Genomic DNA, 24336 nt, shown 5'->3' on the forward strand with positions numbered 1-24336 from the left:
CAGCTCTGGGGTCCCTGCAGCTCCATCTCCTAAGACTCCCCGGGGCGTGGCTCAAGGCCCTTCCTCTCAAGGGACCCGAAGGGCCCAGCTACACTTGGACACCCGATTGATTCGGCCAGTTAGTCACCGGCGCCAAGAGAACCACACTTAGAAAAGGTAAAGTGTTTGCTTTTTTCCCCTCTCTTAACCAAGTAACAAAGTGCCACCATGGCTCGTACCTGGATACTCTGCCTTTTAAATCCCAGAAATTTAAATTTCCATCCATGTCGCCAAGCACTAATGTGTCCCCTTTCCACGCGATGCAGGTGATGCTGCCCATGCTGCCCTAGAAAAAGGACACCCCACACACATGCGTCACTACTGCAGCCGTACTGACCGGGGGACTGCCCAGTGTGGCGGCAAGGAGTCAGACCGACACAATAGTGGCGGCCTTGTTTCTGTCTCCGGCAGGCCAGAGATGGACGTATCCTGACCAGCTAGAGACGGGACGTCAGAGGCTGTGGTGTGACCCTCGCCCTGAGCACCTACAGTCCACACACTTAACTTGGCTCTTTTCAAAAACTGGGGTCTCAAAAATGAGGAGGTGGACTCTGATGGACCATTTCAACATCCCCGTCTCCCACGCGAAGGGCACAAAAGCAGAGAGCTCACCATCTGTGTGTCGCCCCTTTCTGAAGTCCCCTCCTATCATTTGTTTCCGGCAATGGGAAGAGAGAAAGTTTTTAAAAAAGGACTTTGCAGGGTGTCTGGGGGAATGCCGTCAGTTCCACGGCTGTGCATGAGCAGAGCCAGCTGTGGCCCATGGGGGACTGCCTTTCCGGGCACTCGCCCAGCCGTCAGCTGCCACCAGTGAGGAGGGCGCTGTGCAGGCCGGCCTGCAGCTCCTGCTGCTTCCTTCTCGCTCCCACTGGGACACGGGCCCTGGATGGCGAGGCCCCAGTGTGGAAGTGCCACTCCACTACCAACCGTGTGCAGGAGCCACCTCGGAAGGGGACCCTCCTGGCCCGTTTAACTGCAAGTACCTGCAGCCCCGCCAGCATGAGGACTGGGGCCTCGTAAAATAAGCAGCCGTCTGTAGACTACTTTAAATATAACATGATGGCATCAACGTATAGTTTACTTCATTCCATCACCTCATGCTGACACTCAGCCAGTTTGCACTGCGTCAATAAAAGTTGTTAATAAAAACCGCATGAGAGATGCATGCTGACAAACAACTCAAGAAGCTGAGCTCAAGGACTCCCCGGGCCATGGAAACCAGAAGAGACACTGGTAGACGTGGACACCACTGCACTTACAAACTGACCACTGTGGCCCAAAATACTAGACGGTCAGTCCAACGCTCAGATGCGGCCAGACAGGAAGGGTTCTACCATGTGGCCGGGCCAGGGGACCATGGGAAAGGCACTTATCCTCCCTGAGTTCAGCGGGGGAAACAGAGACCCCTGAGGGATGGCTGTGGGGATGAAAAGCAAGAGCGAACGATCAGAGCCGTGAGGACAACTGTTCTTGGCCCCTATGGTGTACGCATGATCTTTGGAAGTGACCTCTCCCAAGGAGAGCAGCTTACTGACACTGAGCTCTTCCAAAAGAGCTTCCCACCCCGCACTCCGGCTCCCTGGGTATGGAGGGCTGCACTCACATCTGGCGGGATCCGGGCGCTGTCCTTCACCGAGTTGCCCTCCACGGTGAGGTGGTACACCTGCCCGTCGCTGTCCGTGAACACAAAATGCTCCCGGGCTGAGATGTGCTGACTGAGCTCGGCCTTGCTCTCCGCTTCCTGCAGCAAGCTTTGGAACAGGGAAGAGGAAGCTACAGGCATGTCTTGTCTTTAAAATGACACCTACACCGAACTGACTCAATCAATTCATAGGTGGCCCTAAACCATTACAATAAATAAATAATAAACTGAAATGAATCTCTGTCCAATAATGGGAAAACACAAATCCTTCCCCAAACAGTCAGAGGCTAGAAGACGATATCCCTAGCCCCGGGGTTTAGGGGGTATGGTGATCTACAGTGAACTCCAGGGAGAGGCCCTGCTGCAGACCCGCCTGGCCCCTCCCCACCTTCCTCTTGGACACTTGTCCCTTGGAGAACTAACTGGTGGGTGTGGGGACGGGGCTTCAGTTTACGATGGCCATTGTCTTTGGTGCCCACAAAGGGTCCGATGGTCCATGTGTTTCCATTCCCTTTGTGTGCAGTGAAGAGGCTGAAGCTTCAGCACAGAAGGGCGCCACGGACAGGTGTCCTCCTACCGAGTGCTGGCACTGTGGACAGGCCTGCACACGTTCCCCTGGGCATCTTGTCCCCCACCCAGCAAGAGAAGCAGCTTCTAGGTCATCTGGGCAGACACCCAACCACACAGCACAGAAAGGGTGAAAGCTGATGCCAGCCGATGGCACCTGTCAGCCGCCAACCGTAACAAATGACAGGGCGGGGACAGCGTGCCAGACCTGATCACAGACGACTCCACTATGCTCAGCTCGGCATCCGAGACCACCGTCTGGCGGGCCATGGCCTCTCGGGTGGCCAGCTGCTTCTTTCTCAGGCTCTTGAGGTTGTGAGACGGTGACCACTCCTGTGTGGAAGACAAGGTCGAGGCAGCAGCCAGGTCTCTGCAGTCTCCCAGCCTCCCTCCAGAGGCTGCACCTGCTCACGCTGCCTGGGGGCTCACCACTACCTACCGCACAGGAAGCCAGCGGCTCCTTCAGAACCGGCCCTGCTTACAGGTGGGCTCACCTACTCCACCTCAGAGCTCCAGGCAGCAGAGTTTAATCATACACACGTTGAATGGCAAACTTGGGAAAGGTCTAACCTTTTGATGCTTATGCACAAACTGAAATTCATAAACTTAATTATACTATGTCTGATTGGGTCCCCTCTGGGTAAGCCTCCCCACATCTCTGCCTCCCCTTAGGATTCAGGGTTACACAATCATGCTCTCCAAATCGGTGTCCGTTATCGTGTACCGGTCCACAAAATAACCTCTCTAGCGTTACTTATTCCCTTACCTTACCCCTAATTGTAACACATTTAATCCAGTATCTTCTCATAGGCACATGTTCTTTTTTAATGTGAAATGACTGCACTCGATGGCCGTGGCTTTCTGGTTTTTAGTTTCCTCAGCAGAGAATACTCAGATTGCCTCCTAACCCCCCTCCTGACAAGGTAATGCTACTGACGATGCCCTCCTAAGTGGCCCTGAGGAGCAGGAGCTGAATGGCTAGGGCACAGAGGAAGCCTGTGTCTGCCCACGCACGGCTGTTTGCTCCCAGTATGTCTGCACTGGCTGGCATGCTTTCCTGCAGTGCACCAGGATTCTGCCAACCTGCAATCACCGCCGGTGGGCCTCACAAGTGTCTCCTGCACGTCGCCCCTGGCACACACCTAAAACCTAAAACTCTCAAGTACTCATTGCCCTTTGCGGTTTCCCTTCTGGGTGCCCATCTCTTCAAGACTGGTTTGTAGGCGTTCCCTTCCTACAAATCCCCTCGGCTAGGCTGGTGGGGTAAAAACAAAGTCTTCTAGTCGCTTGGACAGTTGAAAGCATTCATCGAGAGGTGATCAAATTCCCCCCAACTCCCTTTTGATTTGGATTGCTGATGTCCTCTCCTGCCAGGTCACAAAAGTCTCCCTATTTTATCCTGTTAATTGTACGGTTTCACATTCTCCCACGCAGGTGTGCAACCTTGGAGGCAACCTCTGTTGCACAGGTACTAAAGAGGAAGCCAGCACTTTTCTCCCATCTCACGGCCATCCTGTCGATGCTGATCCAGAGACCCCTGCGACAGGGCAGAACTGCCCCTGGGAGTGTCTGAGCCTGTAACTTTACAAGGGCAGAAAATCCCATCTTTCCCTCAGAGTGGCTGGTTTCTAACTACTGACCTTCCGGATGGAAGCCCAACAAGTAACCACCACACTGTTTCCAGGACTGTGTGGGCAGCAATCTCTCCTCCCCCGGGAGCTGAGTATCACTTTATCAGCTGTTACACTCCCAGGTGCTCATGGGTCAGGGTCTGAGCTCTTTGTGTTTGTCCAGGTAAGCTTGCATGGCAATCCAACACTGATTTTTTAATTATGCTTCTATAATATGTACTATTATCTGGTAGGGTAGACCTCAGCCCCACCCCTTGTATTTCTCCCCCTTAAAGGTTGACAAAGCTACTCAATGAACATTTTTCACAGTCAACAAAACATCCCAATACAGGGGAAGACAGATGAAATCCAGGTGGGGGGGGTGCACAAATGTAACTCTTAGGTCAGCTCATCCAAGGAAAAAAGACCTGCATTTATCTACATCATTTCCCGGGAAAACACGTGGCAGTAATGATTTCAAGTCAAACTCAAGAAAAACATGTACCACAGATGGGGAGGAATTCCATGATGTCTCATGGCATTTCTCCGTGAGCTCGTGCAGCCCCTCATAGACATACCAAAGCCAGGTCTTAAATGGGAACTTACCAGCGCGGTTATTGCAGGGAAGTTTTTGGACATTTCTCTGAGGAGGGTACACGTCCGAACATCCCATAGCTCCAGGGGTTTATCTTTGAAGACAACTGCCAAATACTGCCTAAAATGAACAAAAGAACTAAAATAAGGCCATTTTGCAACCTTTTCACCCGGTCACCATCTCTGAGAACCTGAGGATGCATTCTCACCGTAAGCCTTGTGGCCACCAGTGAGCTCCCACAGCAGAGTGAGGGCCACTGGGGGCACGCACACCTGACGTGATCAGGGGGCGCCTCGGTCAGAAGAACAAGAGCTAAGCTCAGATGCTGGCACCAGAGTCCTCTCACATGCGACACACGAGCGTTAACGCCACTGCCACTTATCTCAACGAACTGATAGGAAGCTTGTGGCAGAATCAAAATCACTGTGCGCACTCCCTGTCAAGCCTGGAAGAACGACTGCGTGGAGGAGTCTGTGAATACAATTCGACAACCATCAACCGGACCTGGATTACACACAGCTACTGCAGAAAACTAAGAAATCCTCCACAGATATCCCTGGCACAAAAGACGTATGACAGAACAGGAGCATCTTCAAAAAAGATTTACCAAAAACTCTCAATATTATGACATTAAACCTATGAATATCCCGGGGAATAGTTAACTACATAATGAAGGTGAATTAAAATGAAAACACATTATCAAAATATATTTGTAAGCTTCAACCTTAAGGAACTAGAACAGAGTTCATTAAACAAAAAGGCTAAAAGGAAGCAGAAAGAAAAATTAAAACCTCTAAAATAAGTAAATAAAAAGCAGTCTCTTTCAAAAGATTAATAAAATTGGCCAACAGAATTTATTGATATCAGGAGTGGAAGAGACATCACTAGAGCTTATACAGACCTTAGAAGGGCAGTACGCGATAACACGAACTTACACCAAAGAATCTGACCATTTTAATAAGACGGACAAGTTCCTTGAGAGAGAACTACTAAAGCTCACAGCAAAACACAAGCAAACCAACATAATCCCGAACAGTCTTACGTGTGAGTGAAACAACTCCATTTGAAAACGTTCTACTAATTCTAAGCTCAGAAGGTTTTGTTGGTCAATTCTTCATCCTTAAAGGAGAAGTGCTATCAATTCTACACAGACAGACCAAGAGCAAAGGAGGGACTATTACATCCTGTAGGACCAGCGTCACTTGATACTAACCCAGACATGCCAAGGACATGAAAAGTAGTTCAACACTTCTCTTTCGTAAGTAGAGATGCAAAAATCCTTCAGAAAATATTAGCAAATTAAATCCAGCAATACATCAAAAGAACAATATAACTTGACCAAGCCGGGTTTATTCTAGAAATGCAAAGCTGGTTTCCAATATTTAAAAATCAATGTGATGCAATATAATATCAAACTTCAGAACAGAAGGAAAAAAACAAACATATCATTTTTATAATCACGGGAAAACCATTTGACAAAGTTTAATGCCTACTCGTGAGGCAAATTCTCAGTAAACTGTCAGTAGCAGACAATGCCCTTGATCTAACAAAAGGCATCAATAAAAAACCTACAGTTGACATTACGGAAGGGCTGAGGGTTTTCTCCCTAAGATGCAGGAATAGACACCAGCTCTCACCATGTTTACTCCGTACTGGGGGCCTGGCAGTGTAGTAACATAAGAAAACAAGCATATACATTGGAAAACGTCCCTGATTTGCAGACAACACGATCATCTACATAGACTATCCCAACACCAAAGAATAAAAAATACAAACTCTGTAAGGACCAAAGGTCACAAGCTACAAATCAATTTTAAAAACAATTGTATTTCAACATCTAAGAAACAAATAGCTAGAAAGTAAAACGTAAAAAAAAAGATGCATAAGACTCAAACACTGAAAATGATAAACTACTGCTTAGAAACTGAATATCTAATTAAGTGACGAGATACACCATGTATATGAACAGCAAGACTCAATATTGCTTATGATGTTAATTCTTTTTCCAATCATCTATGGAGTCAATGGAATTGCAGGAGGCTTGTTTCTGATAAAAACTGACTAAGTAATTCTGACATTTAGATGGGGAGGCAAAGAGCCTAGAGAAACCAAAACAATTTTGAAAACTTTTGGGAGGTAGTGACTTACACTTAGTTTTTATTCTTAGTAATTCTACTTTTCCTGTATTTTCCCTTGGACCATAAACACTAGAAAAATTACTAAAAGTAAATGATTGTAAATTATAATTTAAGAAAATTAGTTCTTTCCATAAACCCATGCTGTGGTGGGAATGTCCGAGCAATTTCATCAGATGGTAAATAATATTTTCATTGGGGGCGATATGCATTTATGTTAGTTCAGTCCTAGTGGATCAAACTGGGTCACTGGTGTTAAATTGATGATGTAGCCATTGGACAATTATGCTTGATGTAACTGAATTATGAACTGTTATAATATCTCTAAGAGCTCCCAATACAATTATTTGAAAAAAAGGAAATGCTCTGGATCATTCATATGAAAGTCCCTTGGTTTCTTCAGTAGTGCAGAATTGAAAGTGGGAGCAACTTCGCTTTGGGATCAAAGTAGTTCATTTGACATGGCTACCCATCACCATTTTGATCAAAGAGAAATTCACATGCATGGTAACACACTCCCACTAAAGATAATGAACCCAAGAGATACTTTTTTATGTTGACACTTACTTCAAATGAGACACTTTAATCATTTCGATGGGTGGCTCATCATTTCCTCGGTCACCGCGAAAAGCAATGCTTCTACCTTTAATTGTAAACATCAAGGAAGGTGAAATGCACATCAAACATTTAGGAAATAAGAAATGATACCACTGTGATATGATCAATAGCTGAGCCCTGTGGGCTCCCATTTGCTCTTTCTTTGCTTCTTAGCGGTTTCTAGTAATAACAATTCAAGAGTGCCCAAAAAAGTATTACAAGTTAATGATCAACAAATAATATACTTATACTTGAGTATTTTTAAAAATAATTTTATTGGGGGCTTACTTAAGTATTTTTAAAAGGGTATTTCTATCTATCAAGAGTTTCTTGAAATCATTCTGTGGTTTCTTTCAAATAACTCAACTGCAGCCCACTAGTATCAATTATAACATTGTAAACCACGGTAAAGCAATTGTCTACTGTAAAACCACTTGTTTTTAAGTAATAAAAAACATTTCCATGCTTACAATAATGGACCAGTGAGGGGAAATATCCTTCAAAAAAGGATTTATGATTTAAAACTGGAGAGTGTGAGTACATGCTCAAGCGGCTGTAAAAGAACTTGAGTTTGTTGTGAAAGCATCAAAATGGTCTTCTGTAAATTTAAAAAAGCAAAAGGGAAAAGCTACCTATTTCGGAACTGTTATCATCAGACTGCGTTGCCTCAGGCCCTTAGAGAGAACACCCTGCCTTCAAACACGACTCAGGGCTTGAAGGCTCCGGGCCTCCGGCCGCCATGCTGTGGCCTGCTACACCACACATCCTGCCTACCAGCGGCTGGCAGCCCTTCCCAACGCTCCACATTGGCTTCCGGCCTCGGAAAGCAAGGCCATGTGTCTGTGCACAGACTCAACTGCTCCTTGGAGAGAAGTGAGTGACAGATCGAGAACTCTGTCCCACAAAGAGCAAGCTGTTCAAGACAGGCTTTAACTTGTCTCCAACATCCCCAGGTATAAGCTGACTGGGAAAAACACGCAGGCCTTTGGCTCTTGTTTCCAGTGGATGACACCTGACAAAATAGCACCACAGCCCTGGAGCACTACGTCACCAGAGAGGAAGCCATGGTCAGCTTGTAGCAAGCCAGGGGTCTGTCTGCAGGTCAGTGTCACCGGGGAGGTCATGTTCAAAGTGAATTGGGGGGGGAGGGGGCGCGGCGAGACACTGACCTAAGGCAAGTTGAGGGCAACTCCTGTCTAAGAACAGCATTAACTACGAGACTGTGAGGAAGCCATCATATGTATAATTTATGCAGATGAAGAACATGCATATAGCTGTGAGCCAAAATCATCTCTAGAGACTGATACCGCTATACCATTTTAAAGAAATTTGCCATAATTTTGTTTAAAAACCTAGTTAGCATCACTCCCTGGCTATCCAAGAACTAGAAACTCTCATCATGCTCTATTTTCAAGTTATCTATTTTGAAATTCATTGGTGTCTGGGTTTGCAACCATCCTGAACAAATAACTTCGCTGAAATGCTTCCTACGGTACTGTTTTCAAGCTCTGAACTTATGTTTCCCACTCAAACAAGGAACAATCACGTGTTTAAAATTTGGGGCATTTCAAAATAATCCTATGCCTTTAAAAGCTTCAAAAGGTTCCTATAGTCAAAACATTGAAGAGATGCTAACAACGTCCAAACACAGGTGATGGAAACACTGGACCTTCTGGATAGGCGCGACAACACGCTGCAAAGGAGAAATGGCTTTGTTTCTAACAATCAATCAGTTTAGACTGAGGCTGTTCCATTTTCTCATGCACTTGTGTGAGCAAAGGTGCCACACAAACAGGGACAAAACTTTTTTCAGGACAAGTATTAGAGAATAGAAACCACAAAGCCAAACTGGGTACCATCAAGTCATGCTGACTCACAGCCACCCTACAGACAGAGTAGAACTGTCCCTGTGGGTTCCCACATGGTACTCCTTACACGAGCAGAAAGCCCCACCTTTCTCCCAGAGAGCGGCTGCTACTTTTGAACTACTGACCTTGCAGTTAGCAGCCCAACATGCACCCACTGCACCACCAGGATTCCATCAACCAGAGAAACTAACTGATCAATCTTTGCACAGGCTAAGCGTACAGACCTGTTGGGAGATCAACCAGCTGAAGTTCATTTCTCACCAGCCCCAGGTTGTTCGGTGTTGAGGTAGCAAAAGAAAGAAAGCCAGTCAAGCTTGTCCATTCGATACCTCTGTAGCAAGAAATTTTAAAAAGGATTACTCGACTTCTGTCTGAAAATGATGCTTGTAAAATCATTTGTTTCCTAAGACCTACATTCCAATGGCAGAAAGGCGATTAAGCAGTAACATTAGCGTGATCCTTCACCAAGGCGCGGTTGTTGCCATGTGGCTGGCTGATGCTTGAGGGAGCACCCTGCGAGCCTGGAGGACAGACGAACGCTGCCCCATCTCTAGGGTTCCCAGGCTGAGACCCACACCGAGCAGGTCGCCAGGTCTTTCCTCCTGCGGGGTCGGCTCGTGGGTTTCCAAATGCTGATCTTGTCAGTTAGCAGCTGAGCACACTGCAACACCAGGGACCACAGCAGGATCAAGACCCTACAGATGTGCAGTTACTTTACCGAAAAGGTTTATCTCCAAACATAGTAGCAAGAGTTTCGCTCTCAGGGTTCACAGCAGCATTACAATAACTATTAAAATCTGCCCAGGGAGAGGGTCGTAGTGTTTTCCAAGAATTGTGACCACTTAACAAAACCAAGTCACGTAGCAATATTCTGAGCAAACTGCTTAAAGCTGGGTGCATTTTAAATAAATTTCTAGTTGACTGAGTAGAAAGCAGAAATCAAGAGTATGGACTGTTAGATTTGGAAATAAGATGAAATTATCACTGGCCTATCAATTGGGGAAACGCACAAACGTAACACTTAGACACACACACATGACAAGGCAGCAATCTTCAACCTGCTGCCCAGTCTTCAATCTGTGGGGCTCAGCTTAGGTGAAAGGAGCCCTGGCGACATAGTGGATTATTGTTGGACTGCTAACCAAAAGGTTAGCAGTTTGAAACCACGAGCCCCTTCGGCAAAAGAAAGATGAAGCTGTCTGTTCCCATGGTGACCGAGAGCCTTACAAACCCACAGGGTAGTGCTACCCTGTTCTGCAGGGTCATTAAAAGTCAGCATGGACTCTAGGGCAGAGAGGGACTCCACCGCTCCCCGCTAACCAACCTGGAGAGCCAATCCCAGCACAGCTTGCAGAAGATAGGAAGCAGAAAGTGGACCACCACAGGGGCCACCACTGCGAACACATCAGAACCATGAGGAGGAAGGAGGTGCTTTGCTCACAGGATAATAGGGGTGGGCTGGGCGGCAAGTGCCTTTTCAAACCTCTGCTTGTCGGCTTTTACTAGACAAAACATTGTAAAAACCACACAGTGAGGCAGCTCTTTTGAGGCACTATGACAAACTGTGTGGTGTGTAAGGCCTCGAATACTGGCCATCTAACTCGGTCCAGAAAATGCTGGGCCCTGAGCTAGCCTACGCACTCGTACTACAAGGGTGGCTAAAGCCCGAAACACAGACACCGCCAGACGCGGGCGAGGGCCTGGAGCTCCAGGAACGCCCAGCCACGGTGGGTGGGAATGCAAAGTGGTGCGCCACTTTGGGAGCGGTCTGTAGACAGGCGTGCCCTGGGACCCGGCAGTCCTGATCCCACACGACATGGGAAAGCACAGCCACATGAAAATCTGCGTCTGTCTGCAGCTGCTTCCTTCATGACTGCCCAAACTGGAAGCAACCAAGTGCCCTTCACCAGGCACACGGAGAGAAACAAACTGTGGCGCCTCCATCGGAGGCGGGACCCAGTGATGAAAATAAAGGCGAAAAGACACACAAGAACCCAGGTGGGCACGCTGACGAGAAAACACAACCGCTGTGAGTCCGGACGGCAGTAAGAGGGAGAGGGCATGCAAACAGGTGGCGCCTAAGGCATTTTCAGGGCAGCAAAATGATACGGGTGGGTATGTGACATGGGGCATTTGGCAAAACCCCTGACCATACAACACCAAGAGGGCACTCTCAAGTAAGGCACAGAGGACAGAAGATGACCCTAATTATAACTGTCAAAAGGCCCTGGTGAACTATGGGAAATGGAAAAAATTTCCATATAGATATGACGCTGTAATCCAGAAAGTCAGCCCTGAGCCCGGCGAGACATTGCTCCGGAGCAGATACGAACTGACAGGGAAACAGCCAGATAAAAGGCACACCTCACCCACTGAGCCTTGCCTCCTAGCCCCCCACAGCACACAGCGGCCAGGCCTCAAAACGAGAGAGCAGGGCTAGGCAGCCTGGGTCTTTCCTGACGATGAGAAAGGCACAAGACTGCATCTGTCATGAGCAGCCCTACCACGGGCCCCGCATGGACCTGAGAGCAAACAGAACTGGAACCAAGGGCAGAGACAGCATGGACCATCGGAGTTGAATAAGCAGATGCAGAAACAGACCAGCCAGCGTTCACCCTGACATAATGGCCTCACAGAGCCAGTAATCTGGACTCATCCTGAATTAGTGTCTCTAGTTGTAGGACGAGAATATTCATTATTCAAGGTTACCTGTCCAGTTACCGGACAGCTCTCAAGACAGAGGGTGCCACCAAGTGTCCGACGCAGAGAGCGAGTCTGGGAGCGAGTCGGCACTCGTTGCGTCTGCCCTCTCAGCTGAGGGCAAGAGAAGGCACTCACCTGACTTCACACGAGTGGACACTCAGCTCCTTGTGCAGCAGTCCGCTTGTCAGGTGGTACACCAGCACAGAGCCGCTGCCGGTGCCTGTAGGGACAATGCAACAGGAGCACATCAGCTGTGCGGCTGCTCCAGAGTTTCCCACAGCAGCCGCTCCTCCAGATCTGAGTTGCCAGATAGATGTACCCTTCATCAAAGGCCGAATCTCCAGATGCCCCCTTTCTCTGCAGAGGCCATGTGTCTGGCTCTCTCTGGCACGGAACCAACCACAAGGATAAAGGAAAGCAGGGTAGATGGTAGACTTCAGAGTGAGGACGCCTGCGTCCACCCTGGCTTGGCCCTGCTCTAGAGGGTAAGTTGTTTGGTACAACTCATTCTACTTCTGAGTCTTTAAGGTGGAAAGACTGCCTTAACATCTACTTACTGGAGATTAGATCGGGGCACAGGTGTTGCTCTCAGGGCAGCACCCGGCACGCAGGCGCAGGTGTCCATTAGGCATTCTCATGGTGAAGGGTCTTGGGCGCTGTGCCTACCTTTGAATTAAAAGGGCCATGGGCATACTTGAAAAGACAACGCCTCAATCCTTCAAGATATCCTTGAAAGTGAAGAGAGTTGAGGGGGATACTTGTTTGTGCGGTATTTCCTCATTGCAGATAATGGGAAATGAGGAATGGATTCAGGCAGCACACAGGCTGGAAGCAAGCCACCAGGCAAATCTCTATGCTAGCACACTCCTGGAGGCATCCCCGGAACACGCAGGCAAAACATGTCAGAAAAAAAAATCACAGGACTGCCCTAGCTGAGGTTTCTCGTCTCCCCCACCACGGATGAATTTTGTCTCACAATCTAGTGGCCAGAAGGCGTACTGTGAGTGACTTTGTGACAGTGAGACCAGGCCCAAGTCCCCAAGGGCCACACCACGGACACGTGATGTCCGAGCTGAACTCGGCTGCTCTCCCTGAACGACTCTGCAAGCACACACGCAAAGCCCCGTCTCCCGCCGTCCACCGTGGGTGCAAGTCTCTAAGTTCAAGATGCAGCAGGATAGTCCCCACACACCGCGTGTCCGGTGATGCCTGGTTAGGCCCCTGGCTGCTAACAGAAGGTTGGTGGTCCAACTGACCCGGAGGCTCCGGGAGGAAGGCCTGGTGACCTGTTCCCAGAAAGGCGCTAGCTCAGTACGCCCGGGGTGCTGCTGAGTGAGAATCAAATTAAGGACAAGGAACGACAACAGAGGGCTGGTTCTACAGTGGCGTCTCAGAACCTGACAACACTCACTCGTTTCCCCCAAAAAACGAGACGTCGATAAATCTTAACCGATAACCTAAGAAGTTCACTATGAGGCCACCGGGGCTCAAGAAAAAACTGCAGATGTATTTACATGAACGTGGGCCCAGGAGCCACTGAGCCTTGAAATTCAGATCGATTCCCAAAGAGGGCGGTAGGGAAACAAAGAGCAGAGCCTCCTAACACCCAAGGAGTCTGAAGTGCTCAGTGGGCAGCCACCAAGCCAACAGAGCTATGTCAGCCACAAAATAAACGTGGCTGGCCTTTCATTTTTTTCTCCAGAGAGAGGGAATGAGAGAGAGCAAGAGAGAAGACATAAGTCATATGAAATAGACTGTTCTTCAGAATGCTGGAGAATGTGTTTTAATCTGAGGTTTGACTTCACTATGAAAATGTGGTAGCAAGTGGAAATCGAGACTAATTTTTCTATCTACAGTATGAAAAATAAATCAATGTCTTAGTTTATAGAGACTATCGCCACTTGGAAGCATGTTGAAGACACAATTCTTCAGGAGGAAGAGCAGCGCTCCTGCGGAGTCCTTAACTTTGAGGACATCATTTGTTCAGAGACCCCGTGCCAACTGACTGGCACAGGAGTGCCTAGGGTGGTCCCAGCCAAAGCCAGGTCTAGGGCTCAGCTACCTACAGGGCATCCTGCTGACACTTCAGACAGAGACAGGGTCTGGGACACCTTCCTCCAGCCTAGGGTGGACAAGAGAGTGACCAGTACGATTGAGAAAAATCCGTGAGTAGGTTAAGAGTACACACACACACACACACACACACACACACACACAGAGAGAGAGAGAAATGCTATTTAAAGAATAGTATTTTGGACGTAACCCTTTCTCCTCTTCAAGTATTCTCAAAGGGAATAAATGATTTTCCAGTAACTCTAAAATAAACACACAAAAACCCCACCATGACCACGGAGCTGATTCTGAATCACACCAGCGCCAACCTAAGTGGCAGCAAGGAAATGCGTGCTGTGGGGTTTTCGTTAAGGAAACAAACACACTGCTGACCTCTCTTCCCTGGCACTGCCCAATGTCCTAGGACACAGGCAGCCTTAACAACTCGAGACCTGCAGGATGGAGACGAGGGCAGGTGGGACACTCACCCACAGCGAGCAGGGGCTGGTACATCTTGATGTTCTTTGTGGTCAGAGGCGGGCACATACGGACAGCAAGCGGAGGGGAAGGCAGCGCAGACAGCAGGCCCGTGAGCAGAAATCGGAGGTGCACTTCCTGGGGGATGGGGCCTTTGGGATGGTCTTCTCCAGCAATGGCGCTCTGTCCTGGTTTGCAAGAACAAGCACAGTATACCAGTGAGAGCGCGGGCTGACCCTAAACATCGAAAGGAACTTTCCAGGGGAGGTACTCTGCAGGCGCTGCAAAGATGTGGGAGGGGCTGTAGCTGCCAGGGTGGCGTTGGCTCTGGTCCTGGCAATGGGATTGCAGCCACATCTTCTAACACCTTGCAGATGGCTCACCCAGAGAGGGGCTCTCTGGACTTCAGGGACCTAGTCTGGCTCCCAGGTAAGAGTGGTTCAACCACAGCTCCTGGTGGTAGGACACCAAGCACAGGCTTCAAACTAAGCAAGAGGCCTGGGGCAAGAGACGTTTCTGTGGAGCCGAGGCTGCCATGCCCTCGTCTTAGTGGCTTTCCAAGGGGACACTGTGCTAGCTGAGGGGCTGTGAAGGGATCTTGCTAACTTGGCAATTTTAAGCCTTGTAAGTAAATACTTTATATATAAACCAGGAAACACACTGTCACCACAGATCAATCAGCGGTGTTACTTTCAAATACACTGATCAAGCCCCCATCTAAAACAATGCAGTAAAAAGCACCAAAATACATTATGAAAACAGAACACAGCAAAATTAAGACTTGTTAACTAAAAAAGCATACCAACTGTCTTCCCACAAACCACTATCGATCACTGCGGTGAATTTGTCAAAATCCCACGCCAATATGTGTGAGCGTGTATAAAGGAGAGAGTTTCGAAGCTTCATGAAAATTGGAATTAGAAGGTAATTTTAAATCCGTGAACTTTTGAAGCTCCTTAAACATATATATATGTAACATCTATGCCAGGCGTCTTCAAACGATAGCCCACAGGCCACATGCAGCCCACTGAGGACATTTATCCAGACCGCAGGGTGGTTTTTGCCCCATTTGTTTTTTTAATTCAAGATAAGATATGTGCAGTGTGCACAGGAATTTGTTCACAGTTTTTTTTTAAACTATAGTCCGGCCCTCCAATGGGTCTGAGGGACAGTGAACTGCCCCCTGTTTAAAAAGTTTGAGGACCCCTGCTCTATGCTCTGAGGAGTCAGATGAAAATCCCTAAGGGCGGCTGATTGGATGAGACACAGCAGTCCCTGAGTTCATAGTGACCCAAGGTTCGCGGTGAACTGGAATCAACTCAATGGCAGTTGAGAGTCATTAACTTAACTCAATTTACGATCCCTTTAAGGTTAGCCATGTAGTTGACAGCAATCTTTCAGCTTAACTTCAGCAGCAGGAGCAGGATACAGGCATGGAAGTTAGCTCAGGTGCGTATGTTGGGTTTCAGCGCCACTGGCGGGGAGGTGACTTCTGGAAAGGGTCATGTTGTTCTCTGAGGTCTTCCAAAGGAGGCAGCTCACAGAGGGGGGCCCAGGAGGCATTATTATGCAGTAGCCTGTACCCCAGGAACATAACCTGGGGCTCTCAATTTAACCACCTGGCTTTCAATTATCACTATCCACAAAATGCATTTCCAATTGAAAGTTCAATTAAAGTGTTTTCATGTAACAGAGCTCTATTTATTTAATACTTTTAAATGGACTACCTTGTCAAGAACTGCTACCCAAGCTATACCTCTGTCTCTTAAAGAATGCCATTTATATCACTCTAATAAACCACTTCTTACAGACTGCACACTACTGATTAGTTCTGCACGTGCCTTTATAATTCTTTTCACTTTAGTCTTTTATATTCAGCATAGACAAGGTCAATTAACTCAGAAAATTGGGTTATCAATAGAATAAATTTTGCAAAACAAGGCTGAGTCTACGCTTCCTAGGGTGAATTTCCATCTGGAGGGCGGCGAGACGCGAGCAAATTCTAAGTTACAAGTACACCTCACAGAGTAAAAGGGTTCCACAGCAGGCAGGAATCATGAGTAAACTGAGGCCTGGGGAGGCCAGTCTTGCCCAGGACAGCAGTGGATGAGCTGGACCAGCAGTCACATCCCGGCTAAAGAGCCCAGGCTCCAGGCAGGATGGCGGGGTTCCCAGTTTGGCTCTTCCACAGATGGGCCGTATGATTGGGTGAACGTTATTTAATCTCTGGGCCTCAGTTTCCACATTATAAAGTGGAGACAATAATATTACCTGCCTTGCTGGACTGGTGAGGCTTGACTCGTACTTGCACTAGGAAGCACTCAACAAACGTCAACCTGGATGAAGACAGTGAGCAGGGCATGCCCTTTCTGGTATGTAGCTAAGAACAAAGCCTTCGAGAGAGTGTCCACTGTCAATTACACTACGGAAGAAGAATAGCGCAAACCATGACTTTAACAGGAACTCACAATTTGAAGAGAGCATTACACAGGAAAATTCCTCAGCATATTGACTCAGTTCAACATTACAATTTCAACTTGTATAATATTTGAAATCACACATCCTTATTCTGTCTGTAACACAAACTGGCCGTCGTAATAAAATGACTGAAACAATACTAGCAAATAAACATTTGCTGAAATAGGGCAATAAGGAAATGTATATGCAAAAGGGTCAAAATTGCTTTTCTCATATTGCTCAGTTACTTTCTTCCTTTCACAAGTATTTATTGAGCAGCTACATGGTGCCAGAACTAGGGCTTCATGCTGAGGGACACAAAGTTGAATACAACATCAACCCTGCCTGTGTGGACAAGGGCTGCCACACTGCCCACCAGTCAATCCTAACTTATGGCAGCCCTACAGACAGGGGAAACCTGCCCTGTGCATGTGTGTAACTCTTTACGGAGTAGGAAGCCCCATCGGCCTCCTGTGGAGCACGTGGTGGTTTCCAACTGCCGACCTTGCAGTTAGCAGCCCATGTAAACCACTACACCACCAGGGCCTCTCGATTACAAAACAGCTGGTAACTATTAGAGACCAAGGAGGAAGCTCTCAGTCAGGCTTGAGAGACCAGAGGACCCTGGGAGCTGCATTCTAATTAATTATGACAGCAGAGGGGAAGAGACGGGAGGAGAGAAGGCCAGGGCACTGAATTCCAGGCTGAGGGGCAGCAGGAGTCGGGCCCCGAGACGGCGTGCTGCACTCAGGATGCAGTGCCAGGGCCCCAAAGCCCCATTTCTGCTCTTCTGTTATGTCCTGGAGCCGCGCTCATCACTGGACATTCCACCCCTCTGACAACTACAATAATGCCAGTCCACGCTGCCCCAGGCACTTTCAGACCCAACTAGTTTATACGCCTCCGGTTTACATTTCACTTTCCTCTGAATACTCTATAAAAACGAGGTGCGCTGGGGCGCAGTAGGTGAAACACGGAACACTGGGCTGCTACCTGGAGGAGCAACAGCGCACACCCACCCACCAGCTGCTCCGGGGAGAAAGCCGAGACAGGTGTCGGCTACCCTGCAGACTGGCAGCACTGGAAACCCGTGCGACTCCGACACGGAGGGGCGCTGTGAATGAGCCTCGGACCCTACGGCTGCTCCTGCACTCTGGTTTTCTTCTAACTGGAAGTCTGGGCTCCTCCCCTTCAGACAGTGCAGCCAAGGAGCCCCAGTGGCGGAGCGGTTTCCGTGCCGAGCTGTAGCCACCCGGAGCAGATCCGACGCGAGCCAGAGGAAAAAGAAAGCGTGCTTACCAATCATGTCCTCCAGGGAAAGGTCTGGGAGTTTGTTCTGCTGCGCGCCTACAGGAATCCCACAGAAAGACACCGGGGAGTACAGGGGCGACACGCCAGAGCTGCTGCAGAGACAGATGACCAGAGGGTTTACAGACTCACACGCTGCAGTAAAGGCCAAGCCCCGAGTTTGGCTGCCTATCTACCTAGACAGCCCAGTGAAGTTCACCCCAAGGGAGAATAGCTTCCAAACAATTCTCTAATCACGTAAAGCTGTAGTCACGACGGAAAGGAAGTTACTTTCACCAGAATAAGTCCCTCTCCTGTTAAAGCTCACTCACCCGCTGCGGAGGCCTCGGTTACCAACGGCCGACTTCAGCTCCCAGATCATGACCCGCCCGTCGCTCACAACGAGGGCGGCCGCGTTCTCGTTGACCGGACAGCACACCATGCTGAACGGGCGGACGGTTTTGGTCACCCTGATGGCATCACACTGGCTGCGAAGGTCATAGGTCAGCTCCTGGACGGGCTCTGGATCTTAATGTAAGTGTTTTCTTTTAATATCAACACCACACACCTTTCTGCTGCCATTTTAACAGACCCACAACTGATAAAAACAAAAATCACTCTGTAACTTTCATGACAGCACAATCTGTCAGGCGTGGCTGGACTTTGTACGATGACGACTAAGTTCTTCAGACTCTGAGGGCCAAGAGCGTTCACCTGTTGACTGTGCACCCCACCTTCAGGCTCCCAGGGAACAGCTCTGATCAGGAGCTTGCTTGGCTGCTTCTCAAGTGAAGGTCGGGGTAGAGAAAGGACCAGGCAGCAGACGGTGACATGAAGAGCAGCACCCCAAGGCTGCCAGCCCCTGAGCGGTCTGTGGACCCCGACACAGGAGCAGCCCTCACCGAAGGTGCGGGAGCCGCTCTGCCCATAAAGAGAACGCCGTTCACAGACCGCATTCCTATCCTCCTGAGCGAGGCGAGGCCTGGGGGCTCCCTAACCCCAGTCACTCCGAGCAGAAGCCTCTGAAGCTCATGTGGCATTATAATATAGACTAGGTTGGTCTCATGCTGGAGTCATTTCCACCCCCCGACTCAAGCAGCTAAAAAATATTGCATTCTTTGTAATACAGGTTAAGCCCTGGTGACATAGTGCATTATTTATCCAGTGGGTACAAAGGTCAGCAGTTTGAACCCACCAGCGATGAAACCTTCTATTCCCAATCAAGACTTACAGTCTTAGAACCCCACAGGTATTTTTGTTTTTTGTTCTATGGACCAAATTCACGGTCATCGAGTCATTGAGTCAATTCCGACTCAGTGACCCCTGAGGCCAGGGCAGAACTGCCCCTGAGGGTTTCTGAGAATACTTTACAGGAACAGAAAGCCTCGCTGTTCCTCCTCGGAGCGGCTGGTGGTTTCACACTGCCCACCTTGAGGTTTAGTAGCTTAAGCATGGAAGCCATTACCCCCGCCCCCCCAGTGCTCCTTGTTATATAGGGGCACGGCGTTGTTAAGACCAAGAAATCAGGACCTGGGCTTATACATTTTTCATGTCTTTTACTGAAACATTTCTCACCCTTTCTCGAGGCAAGGATAACCCTTCAATCTGTGGACAGACTGGCATTTGTTCACCACACGGAGCTGTCAAGTAATTCCAAAGAAAAATGTGGAACGAAGAGCACTGTGAACTCACCCGGCTCCTCACTGGAAGTGCTGTAAATACTGGTATAGGATCGGCGCACACGTAAGGTGATACAGCCGTTTTCATGCAGGCAAAACAAACCGTCACGCTGAAAGCAGGGTATTACCTGCAAGACAGATGACAGGTTTACTCCTACAAGCGTATTAGATGGATGGGGTACCCATGCACAACAGCAGACACATCATTAGACGACACTGGGAAGCACACACGCACAGTAAGTACTATACAAACATTTCTTTAAAAATCTGTGGATTTCCCCAAAGGCTGTCTGTATTGATGTCATGGAAGCAGCTCCATGAGTCAGAAAAAATGTCGGGCACATCAAAGGGATCGAAGCACAGGGAAATGAGGGCTCACAGTCCCAGTGTAGGGACAGGGCACAGAGCTGGGCATTTGAAAGACTGTGGCTTTATCTTTAATGCCTAGCCCTTGGGACTGTCCCCTATCCACGTAGTACCTGAACAAATGGGACTCCTGTCCGTTCGATGGCGATGACCCCCACCGTCTGATTCACCTCCAGGTCCAGGATTAAAACCTCTCGGGGGTAGAGTAACAACATGTGGTTCCTCTTGGAAGGCAAGTAGGCCAGCTGAAGGCAATCGTTGAGTGCGACGAACTCAGGACTGGAGAAAGCAGACCCGCACCGAGGCCTCGTGAAATGAGCTTAGCGCAGTGGTTCCTAGTGAAAGGCCTAACCAAGCAGGTGATTTTGCACCTTCCACAGAAACAATCTGCCTTCTGAAAAGGCCAACATGAGCTAGCATCCAACCTGCCCAAATCCCAATGACGGCGAACTATTGCCTGTTTGGAGAACCAACTTCAGTGTTCTCTATTTCTGAAACGTTTACAGTGCAGCCAGTAAGGAGTCTGTCTGTGTGTGAAATGCTAAGTAACAAGCATGAGCATGTGCGTCACACTAAGAATTAACATACCTGGGCTTCTCTTGAGTGATTAAAATTTTCACTTTATTCAGTGCCTTCTTGGCACCGGTGGCTGCGGCCAGCTTGGCATGTGCCGGGCTTGAGTGCGGGCTGGATATGTACACTTTCTTCCCAGGCCCGGAGGGCGGCTTGGATGGAGAGAAGTCGGAAATGAATATAATCCCCTCGCTGGTAAGCACTGGCTTGAAGGAAATGAGGTTCAGGTTAAAGTTTAATCAAGTTTAGCAACAAATTGCACTCCAATATGACTTAGAGAGCAAGGTAGTGACCGTTGTAATACGGAACGGGCAGCGTTCTGCTGCCGAAACCTGGAGGAACGCACCCTGGGTTAAACAGACAGACGCAGGCGCTTCACTACAACTCTTCAAAGGGCTCCAAGCTCGCCATTGCCGATGGCTGTTTATATTACGGAGATACCACAACAGTAGTTCTCCGCCTTCCTCATGCCGCGACCCTGTCATACAGTTCCTCATGTTGTGGGGACCCTCCAACCATAAAATTATTTTCGTTGCTACTTCATAACTGCAATTTTGCTACTGTTATGAATCGGGCAACCCCTGTGAAAGGGTCCTTTGACCCCCAAAGGGGTCACGACCCACAGGTTGAGAACCACTGTACCAGAAGGTTACTAACAGAATGAACAAATGTTTGCTCTTCCACATAAATTCCATGCACAAACTTTCATTAAAAACCTCTTCTCGTTGCATCCGTAACTTCAAATCTCAATGACTTTTCACAATAAAAAACGGCCTCGAGAGAAGAGGCTCAGCATATAGGTTAGCAGAGTTCAAATATTTGACTTATGAGCCTCATTTTCTATGATTATTCTGAGCTACTAAGTCTACAGACATTTTCCCCCCTCCATCCTTCACATCAAATTAAATCTTACAATGTGTAAAGAGTAACTTTTTCCACTCCTAATTAGTGAGTGTGCTGAAAGACAATAATGGCTTAATGACTATGAGAAGTTAAAAGTATTGCTGCGAAGGTTCCAATTCATTGATTCACGTGTCTAATCCACACAAAACACGTTTATCCATGTCTCTTGTCTTCCGTGAATGGCTGCAGACAAGTTCTCCCAGTAATACACTTGTCTGAGACACAGCAGGGAATTAGAACAAAACCGATACTTTCTGTGCCACGGTAAACAAATTATTTCATGTCAGTGTTACAAAACCTAAGTGGACATTGTCCCAAGTCACTGAAGCTTTGCAACAAGTGTGCTGGCGTGCTGTCCCACATCATACCAGAGTGTTCAGTTGGAGCAAGCGTTTTAAGGAGAGTTGGGAAGGCTACAAAGATGAGTCGAAGGAAGGGAAGATTGTCAACCTTGAAGGAAGGCATTTTGGCTGAAGGCCAGAAACTGGTGGGGGAAGACCTTGCAATTACCATTGATAGGCTAGCTCCTGGAGTTGGGCTCTTGGATGTCTTCACATTTCCGTTTGGGGGAACACCTTGGCCTTGGCAAGCTTTCAGCTCATAGAGGTCAAAGCTAAGTTCAGCTAGCTCAAAAAGTTGACCTTCCCCTTAGTCTTTGAAGCAAGACAGAAGCTAATGAGTGTGAAGTATGGAATAGACTATAGCCGGGGATGAGGCGTGGGTTTGCCAGTATGATTCTGGGGACAAGGTCCAATCAGAAAAGTGGCTGCAGAGGGGATCGGCTGGGTCAGTTAAGTTCAGGGCAGAGAGGTCGGCTCAGAGGATGAGGGCAACTGTTTCTGTGAGATTTTGAAGAGGTCATCTGGGAAAGATTTTCTCAAAGGACACTGGATGCTCACAGCAGCATATCAGGGGAAAAAGAAAGAAAACGGAAAACTGCACAGCTGAGCAGAAGGCCAGCCAGGCTGCACCGAGGATTTTTTCTAGCCTCACAGCGCCCACCGGCTCATTCTCTGAAGGGAGCAAGGGCTCTCCTACAAGACGCTGTCTGGGAAATCTTGCCCCACCCACCCTAGAGCCCTGCTCTCGCCCTTTTTGGATTGTTTGTCCCCCAAATGCTGAGAACATTGGCAAGGAACAGACTGCAGGCCCTGGAGGATGCCAACAGCAATGCTTATGACGTGACGGCAATGGAAGAACCCAGAGTTCTGGGGAAGCACACGCTGTCTTCACAAGTGGAGACCTAGGCGGAGGACATGTCACAAACAAGAGCTTCGCACTTAGGCATTTTTGTTTATTTGGACGGGGTTCTATGACTGTGTAGCAATACTTTTTGAGTTCTAACCAAAATATTATGCCTCGTGCAACCAAAATACTCAGGGGAGGCAGCACCACACCACATTCGGCAAAGCGTGCCACTCCTTTCTGTCCCCCAAACTCCGTGAAGGCAGGGACTCTCATCTTGGAGCACTCAGAGATGCCAGGGGCTGTGAGCAATGCCTGGTGCCTGGTAAAGGCACGAAAACTCGCTGCTGGAGGACTGAAGAGGTTCCACACAATTTTGCCACAAAAATAACTTTCTGAAACAAGTCTAACTTGATCAGTAGCTCAGAAAACATGAAAAGCCACCTCCACAAGAAAAACTTCCTTCATCTTGTTCTCCCCTCACGTACACCAGTTTACCCTTCGTGCCTGGTATAAAGGAGACTAACTTTTCTAAAAAGGAAGAACTTCCCTGGGACCTAACTAAATAAAACTCTTGACTCAAGGTCTTTACTGCTCCAAGGAGGACGGCTTGAATGGTGCCTGACTGCCACCAGCACAGCCCCTCTCTCCCCATGACGAGCCAAAGCCCAATCACAAATTCAACTCCCAAGACAGATGGCACGAGTCTACAAGTCAGTATCTGTCAGGAGCCACCCATAGCGACATCAGAGGACACAGTGGAACTGCCTTTGCAGGTTTCTGAGTCTATAAATCTTTACAGGAGTAGAAAGCCTCACTCTTCTCCCTCGGCGTGGCCTGTGGTTTCGAACTGAGTCGGCACGGACTCAATGGCAGAGTTTAGTTTTCCGCTTACCAGGAGCTAAGATCTAAAGGCCTGATGGACTGCTCCCCTTTTCTCAGTCATTTGAATGTGACAGGTACGTAACGTGCATCTACGTCTACCTTCAGTGTACCCCACTGAGGATATTCCGACCGCTTCTCTTATTCCACACCAGCAGGTACTACTCACGTGTTACGTGTGAGGGATCAAAAGGGTCAAAGGAAAATGAGAGGATGTTGTCTGCGTAGCTCTTTTTCCACAGCTTGGTGGCCGTGTCTGCGTTCCAGAGCACGATGTAGTTTGGCGGGTGGATGGCGAGCAGTAAATCCCGGGAGGCATCTTGATTCCACAGCCACTGCAGGTCTGCAAAGACCAAGCGACGCAGGTAACGATCAGAAGCGACGGCAAAGAGCACTATCCTAACTCATCTTCCATGGCAAGGTCTTTAAAGTAGAGCCCTCCACATGTTAATCTCCCCAAATGCAATGAGTGTGTGCTGTGTGTAGACTGTACCAAAAACTTTAATAACCAGCTATCTGGTTAAAATCTCAAGTTTGAATTGCTCTGGCAATCTGAAACATGACTTCAAATAAAGTTTTAAAAGCACTTTGCCTTCGATGAAGCAATGCTTCTATGGCACTAGTTAACGGGACTTTACAGATATTTCATGAGCTTTCTTGAGTGCACGATAAGGATCCAGTGTAGTATCCGTATGTATTAAGTACTCAATAAATATTTT

General features: G+C 48.3%; 1 protein-coding gene across 3 annotated transcripts in view; it reads right to left on the minus strand.

The window, feature by feature from the left end:
- WDR11 (WD repeat domain 11) overlaps nucleotides 1-24336 on the minus strand; it is a 45582-nt gene that overhangs the window by 14931 nt on the left and 6315 nt on the right. For 2 of the 3 annotated variants that reach the window (XM_004700893.2, XM_045291246.1), the window contains exons 4-17: nucleotides 23787-23960; nucleotides 20663-20849; nucleotides 20188-20353; nucleotides 19722-19836; nucleotides 18362-18557; nucleotides 18042-18145; nucleotides 14297-14473; nucleotides 11892-11976; nucleotides 9278-9384; nucleotides 7156-7231; nucleotides 4465-4573; nucleotides 2457-2581; nucleotides 1643-1790; nucleotides 219-325 (exon numbers count right to left, since the gene is read on the minus strand). In XM_004700893.2, the coding sequence (XP_004700950.1) occupies nucleotides 219-325; nucleotides 1643-1790; nucleotides 2457-2581; nucleotides 4465-4573; nucleotides 7156-7231; nucleotides 9278-9384; nucleotides 11892-11976; nucleotides 14297-14473; nucleotides 18042-18145; nucleotides 18362-18557; nucleotides 19722-19836; nucleotides 20188-20353; nucleotides 20663-20849; nucleotides 23787-23960 (1876 nt within the window). The remainder of the gene's footprint in view (nucleotides 1-218; nucleotides 326-1642; nucleotides 1791-2456; nucleotides 2582-4464; nucleotides 4574-7155; nucleotides 7232-9277; nucleotides 9385-11891; nucleotides 11977-14296; nucleotides 14474-18041; nucleotides 18146-18361; nucleotides 18558-19721; nucleotides 19837-20187; nucleotides 20354-20662; nucleotides 20850-23786; nucleotides 23961-24336) is intronic. The other variant, XM_045291245.1, reaches the window with a different exon arrangement.

This window comes from Echinops telfairi, unplaced genomic scaffold, assembly GCF_000313985.2.
Source record: "Echinops telfairi isolate 266 unplaced genomic scaffold, ASM31398v2 ScPeMD7_70;HRSCAF=299, whole genome shotgun sequence".
Taxonomy (NCBI): domain Eukaryota; kingdom Metazoa; phylum Chordata; class Mammalia; order Afrosoricida; family Tenrecidae; genus Echinops; species Echinops telfairi.